The following is an 8,756-nucleotide window of genomic DNA, read 5'->3' as shown; positions in this document are numbered from 1 at the left end:
GTCTGAGTGCTGGGGATGCTAAGTAACCATGTTAAGCTGTTTCAACAGAGTAGCTAATACAGTAAAAATAGTAAAATTTTACCAAAAACAGTGAGTATGTATAAAGCACAATGATATTATGCCATGTGCTTCGAAAAAGGAACACAGTTTTTTCAATTCAAATGAACTGTGCGTTTTCAAGAGAAATGTACTACCTGGATTCTGAAGATAACACTTCTGATCCTAGCGACAGTAAAATAAATGTGACAACAGAAACATCTTTTTCTGTTGCTGTTTTCCATGTGCTGAAAGGCAAACACTTTACAATCTTACACTCTAGAACCATTGTGTGTCTTATGATAGAGAGTAAAGCAATCTTCCCAAAGAGAAGCTTTTTGTCCAGTTCTTCCTGGCAGGTAGGCCAGGATCAAGTTCAGGAACATTCATTCAGCAGCTTTGTGTGGGACATTCAGATGAAAGACATTAGTATAATCTTATAAAAGACCTATTTCTTGAAAATCTGTGATACTAGCAAAATGTCCTTAGTACTGATGTGCACAGTGGGGAAAAGGCCTATCAGGTTTACAGTCTTCACATGCCGTAAATCAACCCAAATTTAAACCAGGAAATCCATTCAGCCTAGCCCAGGCTGGAAATCCTATCAAGGTCTATTGCATTTCTGGCAATTGGACAAGGGTGTTTCCCACTCCCTTTTCTAACATGAAATACCTCTGTCTCTTCTGAGGCAAACAGGATAACTCACTGGACTCTCACTGTCCAATACACCTTCAGTATTTGCTATTATTTTGTGAGGCAGGGTCCAGAGGAAGACCACTTATCCACAGGCCAACCTTTATGATAGTAAGACTGTCCAGAGCTGTAACAGGTTAATTTTTACATGTCCCTGGAACTAAAGAAGCCATTAGAGAGGACAGAGTAGACAGAGTTCTGCTGATCCATCACTCTAGCTTGTGCAAATTCAACCGAGAAGCCTCTGCGACAGGTTATGTGTGCAGGCTTGTTCTTGAAGACCAAGGAGCCCCTTAGGGTCAGAAAGCTTTCAGCCCCCCCAAAAGTGTTAGGTGATTTGTGGTTTGGGCAGCATTTGGCCAGGTGTTTTCCTTGGCTGAACGTGCAAGTCTGCAGAGAATCTGTTGCTTCTCAGTGCACCTTCAGACTGTCCTAAAGGCTCCTGAAACCCCAAGAAGGCTGAGCTCCCTCATGGACTCAGCCTGAGGGGCACAGTCAACTGCCCTGTAGCCTCTTCAGCAGTGAGCAGTTTGATTAAATGGCATTTTCTTTGGTGAGGGAGGGGAATATGGGGGAAAGGACCCAGTAGCCATTGGAGATGTAAAATTAAAATGAATTTTGGTCATTTTAATAAATATATATCAAGGAAATTTCACTTTACTACAACAACACATTAGTATACAAGCATCTAATATTTAAGCTTAAAACATCAAGCGTTTATCAAATATTGGAAAAGAGCAGACATTACTAGACTATCTGGGTATAACACAAGAAAAATCAGTTTTTTTAAAAAATTGGTCCTTGTGGACAAATGTCTAAATTATGATCCTACTCATACACTGTATGAATGAGATCTATATTTAATATTATTATTATTAATAAAAAAGCTTCTGTCTTGGAGAAATCAGGTGGGACTTATACTTTCTTTCTTTGTCACTCTTCACAATGATAACCCTTACAAACTTATCAGTTTAAACTCACCTGACTTCATAAAGGTTATCACTGATTGACATCCTACTCTATTCTGTGGTCACTTTAGCTGGGGAGCGGGGGGGGTGTTTCCTGTGACCACTGGTCTTTCTGACAGAAGACCATCCAGTTTGCAAATGTGGCTGTGGGGAGCACACGCTACCCAAAATAACCAAATGGCCTCGGAGGATTCAGGCTGAAACCCAGAGCAGGAGGTCTCAGACCCGGAGACCTGGCTGACTCCAGTGTCCCCCCAGTGATCCTCATGCCCTGTGCCGAGCTGGCTGTTCCCCCAGCTCGGAGGTGGTTTCCACCCTTTGGACAAGAAGCAAGAGGACATGTCGCTTCAGCGCATGATGCTGTGGGAGCAGCCAGCTACTTATGAGTCAGCTGTGGCTTGGATGTGGCTATTTTGCTGAGCACATCCTGCCAGTTGTTATAGGGACTGTGGTAACTAATTAATTTGGTGGATCTAAGACTTACTCTCAGTCCAACCCCGACGAATGTCTTCTGGGCATTTTAAACAGCACACTTCTGCAAACCGTCTACCTTGGGATGACTAAATGTTGTACTCCGCCACTGAAATCTCAGCTCATTTCTCCAAAATTTTCTTTTTTAAAATTAAACCCCTTACATTCATTCAGATAAAACCGTGTTTATCGTCACATTATTAATTAACATTGTGCTTCTTGCCTTCTTTTCTTGTCCTTTTCTAAATCAACAGCAAAAGTCATAGAAAACTCCCGCATGCTTTTGCAATCTAAAAGAGAGAAATTATGCAAAACAGAATAAAGTATAAAACATGCCACTGGTTCATGAACTTCATTATACGAAGAAGGAAAAAAAAAAGAGCCCAGCAACAGACAGTTGCCATAGAAACACTCAAGCATCGAATGCTTGTTTACAAGAGACATCTCTCTATTGTTTCTTAAATCCCTTCCTAAGGATAGCAAATCAAAAAGCAATTGAGCATCAAAAAGGAAGAACAGAGATGTTTGAATAGGAAGTTGAACTCAGTACTTCAAAGGTTAAAGGTTTCTAATAATATTGATCCACCCTGTGGGGTTTTTTTTTAATCTCTGTTTAGGTTAAATCCCTGCTGTATCACTGATTCATACTTAATTTTCACGCTGGCAAAAATTAAGACAAAACGTAAGGCACCAAAAAAAAATCTGCCCTGTATAATGACAAGCCTCATTAGTTATTACAGCCGAGGTGAAAACACGCAAGTACTTGAGCTGCATGTTTGATTCTGATTAAGATCCCATAAACAGGTTACTTCTTTATGCTATGTCCTATTTTGTCAGTTGAACAAGACGCTGAATCCAGGAATTCAAGAGGATCAGTACAAAACATAAGGACGGTTTATTCCTAGTCCATGAAGACAGTCCTTTGTCAGAATGAACACCGAGTTACAAGGAGCACATCATCCTTGCTGGTAGCATCAATTTGTTTACCAGACTTCTAATTCCTTGGTAAACATAATGGAGGTTCTTCTTAATTAATGGCAGACTTCTTGGGGGCGGGGATATATGAAACGGTATGTTTTCCCCATCTGGCTGATTGGCATTTTCAGTAATGAAAGCTACACCATAGCTACACCAGACTCAGCAGTAACGCAACTGCGTCCTTTATGAAGTCACCGTATTTATAAATAGCCCGCTGATGCAGATCACAGAATATCTTTACGCAATCTGCTCTCCAGTCACAGAACTACACGCCATGTTTGTGGCATGATTGTACCATTTGTAGAAAATTATAAAAAACCCATTCAAAATAAAAATTTGATAGAGAAAGAACGTGCTGTGCATGCTTCAACAGAGCAAGAAAGATGCCTCATATTTTACTTCCTTTGTTGCAGCACATTTTATTACTTGGTAAAGATTCCTTTTTCCTTAAGGATTTTTTCCAAGATTCACTTACGTTGCTCTTGTCATTACATCCAGTCTCAAAATAGTCATAAAATTTGCCTCTACATTCGAGAGCTTGGGTGCCTCTTACAGGTTCACAGTTTAGGGCAACACTCTCCTGCTCAGGTTCATTACCTCCTTTCTCGTCATTAAACTTTGCCTTTTCCTGATTACTGTGAGACCTGCCATTAGTGATGAATATTTCATTAGCAGGTATCTGGTCATCACTTCTGTAAGAAGGTGCACTGCCAACATCATAATCCACCTGCTGGGAACAGCTTGGCAAAGAAATGGGGGGGGAAGAGGAGGAAGAGGAGGAGGAGGAAGAGGAGGAGGAAGTATTTTCTGTACCAGCATTAACAGAGTAGGGTAGATTTAAATAGTGACTGCCACATTCTTGATAGAAGCAGCACATGTGGAGCTTCTCATACTCCTCCTTTGCCATCCGAAGGCGTTTTCTGTATGGGCAGTCCTGAGGCACAAACCACTCTTGTGGTGAGGCGCCACTGAAGGAGCAGGCGGAGAAGCACCAGTTGTTCTGCATGATGATCTCTCCGTGAATTCTCTTCATTAGGTTGTTGATGAGGACGGATCTCCGCAGGTAGACTTCAGGATCGTCAATGAATTTCAGCTTTTCCAAAGACATGTAAAGTATATGGGCCCGCTCCTCAAACACGGAGATTGTCTGAAAATGCAAAAGATACAAGATATGGAGATGAAGGCAACTGGTTTTGTTCTAGACAAGGAGAAAGACAATGAAGCAAAGTATTCCCTCTGTGTCACTACTTTACTATTCTCTTTCTGAGGCACCTAGGGCTGGCTTTTCATTTTGCAAACCCATGTGGCTGGGGACCTGCTTTTTCTTGGCCACAGCATTCACCCAGGTTTAGGAGGTAAGTAGCTGAGCATTACACCACAAAGGCAATTGCAGGGCACGAATCCAGGGTGGGAAAGTGAAATCCAGATGCACACATCTGGTTCTTCAATTACATTTGGGGTTAGAACATAAAATTGTTGTGCAGTTTCGCTCCAGTAATGGTTGAGGGATTTCTGCTGCAAATGGACCCAATCTCATCATCCCCTGTGGGGCTTCTACACGGCTCTGAAGCCAAGCGAGGATCCCCCCTGCAGCGTCAAGGTCTGCAAGACGCAGCCAGCAGCCATCGCCTCGTGCAGCAAGTGTTGGAGCATTTCATCCGCTGCCAGTGGAAGGGGCCCTCCAGCGAGGAGGTCTCCATTTGCCAGGCTCTCTTACACTGCTCCTGTGTACAAAAGTGCATGCAGGGAGGGAGGCAGGGAGAAACCCATCTCAAAGCATCACAGCATCTGGAGAGCAGCTGTTGGCCTGTGTACTACACCCTGCGCTCTGTGGGACCGGTGGGAACACAAATAGGCAGGGACAAGGTCAGGAAACGAAGAGAGGATAGGAATTTGCAGAAATCCTGGCTCGACGCCCACAGATTTGTTCTCCCTTCCGTGGTCCTTCCAGGACTCCCTTTCTCAGCACTGGCAGCGTGAGCAGGTTACTGCCCCCAGGAGGCCCCAGATTCTGCATTGTAATCGCTACCCTGGGAATCAAAATAAGAGAGGGGGCAACGCATGCTACTGTAAGCAGTATTAACTAATTTTCATTTTTAGCAAGAATTTGGTTTGCGTAGGAGGAGAGCAGCACAGCACAAAGAGAGACTGCTCTAAATCCCCCCCATCTGTGGCTTGATCATTCTTCCCTTTCCCACATGGTTACAGCATTTTTGCAGAGTGGAAGTCGTAGCTATGAGGACTAAAAGAGCTTAGAGCACAGCTGCTTTTCACATCCATTCAGCTCTCCTCAGCCCTCCAGCTCTTTCCACAGCCTGGCCATGTCTGCGAGGCTTAGAAGCAGCACAGTGCCTCACAAAAACAAAAATGGGCCATAATTTCTTACAAGTTCACAGCTGAAGCTCTTTGTTAGAGGGAGTAATTTTCTATAATAAATGACTCATTTTAAATTATATTAAGCCTATAGGTTAATTTGGGTCCTTTATACCTGCTGCAACAACAGTCAGTGAAGCCATAAAAGCCTGGAGCAAACCAATAAGCCTTGAACTGGGATTCTCCTGGAGATACATCCTGGAGGGACACCGGCAGGTACAAGCTGTCAAAGGCTTTCTACTACATATTTGCCAGTAGCCCTCTGGAGAACAACTCTGGGCCCCACCATCATAACCTCTACAGGCCAAGTAATCTCAGCACATAACTCGTTACTGGGCAGAGAAGGTATAAGCGTGTAAGAAATTCAAAGAAACCTGGAGGGCATCCTCCCTCCGCCAGAGCTTAGTGCTGCAAAGCAGAAAATGTATTTGGGCCAAACAGAAGAAATTGGTGACACAGGGTTTCTGAGGTGATACACCTTCATAACAGAACAAAACTGTGGTTAGGCCTAGTTTACCAGTATCTCTACAACTGTTTTTCATTGCTGTTTGAAAGGGCTAAGAAACTACTCCTCCTCCTCTTTGCAAGGAAATTAATCACCGAAACAAAAATCCAACAATCTAGTAAAAAAACCCAAAACTGTCTGAAATTGGAGAGTGATGAGACGCGTGAGACACGCCACTAACCAGATCACATTTTTCAACACCCTTGGTGTTGTTTATTCACTGCTCTGGCAGCAGACTGGATGCTTTCTGAAATTAAGAGTGGGGGAATTTTTCACTTTCCCAGTCCAGGTACCATTTGCAGACAACTCTTACTCGTAGCCTTGAGGTACTCTAAGGTCCTTGGGAACTGAACTCAGCACTACTGCTCACTTCTGCTCCGCAGAAATCCCTCCTCTATCACCAATAGAACATGAGTAGCAGTGGACCGCCATGGGCCAGGTACAATCCATCAAAGTTAGGATGGTGTCTCATGGCACAAGCTATCCCTAAGCACTTCACCCCAGGTGTACCACTCCAAACAGGACTGAGCCCTTAATGAAGAAGAGCACAAAATCTCTCACCAAAAAAGTTAGATTTAAATTTATGTATTTGTTAGCCTGGGAAACATTTGTTCTAATCCTTTCCTTGAAAACTTTCATTAAAAAATATTCTTTCATCTACTAATCTGTTCTTTTTGAGTTATTAGTTTTTTAATAAACAGGATTAAACGCTGAAGGAACGTGCACTCGCTTTCCAAGTCACTCTGCTTTTCTAGAGGATCTGTAGCCCTTGTGGGGTACATGGAACCTCTTACTATTTTCTCCCCAAGGAAAAAAAGTTTTGAATGAGTGGGGAATCTTTTACTTATGTTCTTCCTTTCTGCTGTTCAAATGCTGTTAGAGAGCTGTTTCTGAAAGCATGACATAAACTAGCTAAGAACAAAATAGTCTGAAAAAAAGTTATTCTCAGCATTTCCATTTACAGTTGTTATAAATGAAGAAAAGCCTTTGCTTCTTAAGCAATTCGATGACAATACAACAATAATGTGAAGAAGTGGCAAGTATTTGTTTCTGAGCAAGCAGCTGGATCATTCTCCTAAATTTCAGCAGAGTATTTCAGCCTTCTGGAAATGGGTCAATTGAGTGTTACTAAGCATCTGAAACTCAAAGTAAAAATAATGACTATTAGAAGACATACTTTATGTGTACAGCTGCTGAGTGGTGGATGAAAATCCTCTTCTTCCACATATTTCCTTTTAAAGTATGTGATCTTGGATGTTGTTACAGGATTTGAAATTCCCCTGTAATGTGATCCTGTGGGTAATAAATCAGATATGACAAATGACATGCGGTTTGCCGGAGGTTCTCCAAACAAAATACTTTTTCATTTCCCTTCGCGCTACAGGAGAACTCCGCCGCATATTTTCGCATCTATTCGCAGCGATCAGAAATAAACCCTCGCCTGACTAACACATCTCCCGCCAGCCGCCCGGGGACTGATGTGACGGGTGGCGCGGGGAGCCGGGGCCGCCGCAGGGCGCTCGGCTGCCGGAGAACTTTCCCCCTCCATCGCTCCGAGGATGCCGGTGCGGCAGCGCCCGGCGGACCCCGCGCACCTGCGGCCCCGCTCGCCCGCGGGAGACCTCCCGCCCTCCGCCCGCCGCGCCTCCCTCCGTGCCCCCAGACCTTCGTGCCCCCCCCCGGTGGCCGCCCCCTTTCCCCCGCGGCGGAGCGGTGCTTACCTGCGGCTGGGGGCCCGGGGGCCGCCGGGGCTGGGGCCGCGGCCGGGGGGGCGGCGGGGCCGGGGCGGCCGCAGCAGGGCGGCTCCCAGAGGGCGCGGTAGGCGGCGAGGTCGGCGGCTCCCTCGGCGGCGATGGGGCGGCCCAGCCGCTGCATGGGCAGCACCAGGGTCATCGCGGGCGCCGGCACCTGGAAGCGAAGCAGCGCGGTGAGCGCCCGCCGCCCCGCCACCTGCCCCCCGCCCCGCGGCGTCCCGCCCCCCGCGCCCCCCGGCAGCCAGACCTCCGCGCACACGTATATTAAAAACATACGCATGTCGGTATCACATAGGCACACGTTTTCTTTCCCCCCCCCTTCCTGCGGCAGGAAAATGAGCGGAGCCCTCTGCCACAAAGGGCGCGGGGTCCCCAGCACCGGGAGTTGGTGCGCGCTCCCCCCCGCACCGCCCCCGGCCCCGCTCCCGCTGCCCCCGCCGCCCCGGCCCCGGCCCCGGCGGCGCTCACACACCGGCACGGATCCGCTCACTGGCTTCCCATTTCCTCCCGGCGGGGCTGGCACGGCGCGCTCGGCACCGGAGGGGGTGCGAGTCTGCCTGTCTGGGTGCGTGTGTCGGCGGTGCGTGTGTGTGTGTGTGTGTGTGTGTGTGTGTGTGCGGTGGGGTGTGCGTGTGAGCCTGTGTGTGTGTGTGAGAGAGAGAGCGCGCCCAGCAGTCCGGGATCGCGTTCCTTTCTTCTTTCTTCCCTCCCAAACGACACAGACAGCGGAGACTTAGGTAGTTGTTTCCACTAGCCCCGATCGGACTGAACTGGATCTGCCTCCAGTCAAAACACTGCGAGACTAAGACAGAAAATTGGCTCCGGTTTCACGCCGTGAGTTGCGGTCCCACCGGAGCCAAGCACAACATCGGCGGAGCGGGCGGAATATTAAGCAGGAGCGGGGACTCCGGGGCCAGCTCCGGGCTGCGAGCTGCCTCCTGCCGCGCCAGCGGGCGGGAGGGGAGGGGAGGAGGGGGG

The 8,756-nt window shown here is 47.0% G+C and overlaps 1 protein-coding gene across 1 annotated transcript; it reads right to left on the bottom strand.

Annotated features, from left to right (window-relative positions):
* Positions 1-3,030: 3,030 nt before the first annotated feature.
* On the bottom strand, positions 3,031-8,326 carry SERTAD4 (SERTA domain containing 4). Its single transcript, XM_027893522.1, has 4 exons — positions 8,251-8,326; positions 7,746-7,932; positions 7,202-7,317; positions 3,031-4,293 (listed from the first exon to the last, which is right to left on the bottom strand). Exons 2-4 carry the CDS (start codon positions 7,915-7,917, stop codon positions 3,535-3,537), a joined length of 1,047 nt encoding a protein of 348 aa, XP_027749323.1. The 5' UTR covers positions 7,918-7,932; positions 8,251-8,326; the 3' UTR covers positions 3,031-3,534.
* Between the last annotated feature and the right edge of the window lie 430 nt (positions 8,327-8,756).

The sequence above is a fragment of the Empidonax traillii genome, unplaced genomic scaffold (genome assembly GCF_003031625.1).
Source record: "Empidonax traillii isolate 1590-97213 ecotype Southwest subspecies unplaced genomic scaffold, ASM303162v1 scaffold391:size1093220, whole genome shotgun sequence".
In the NCBI taxonomy this organism is placed as follows: Eukaryota; Metazoa; Chordata; class Aves; order Passeriformes; family Tyrannidae; genus Empidonax; species Empidonax traillii.
The sequence above is the reverse complement of the archived record's forward strand: the minus strand, read 5'-3'. Positions and strand labels throughout refer to the sequence as shown.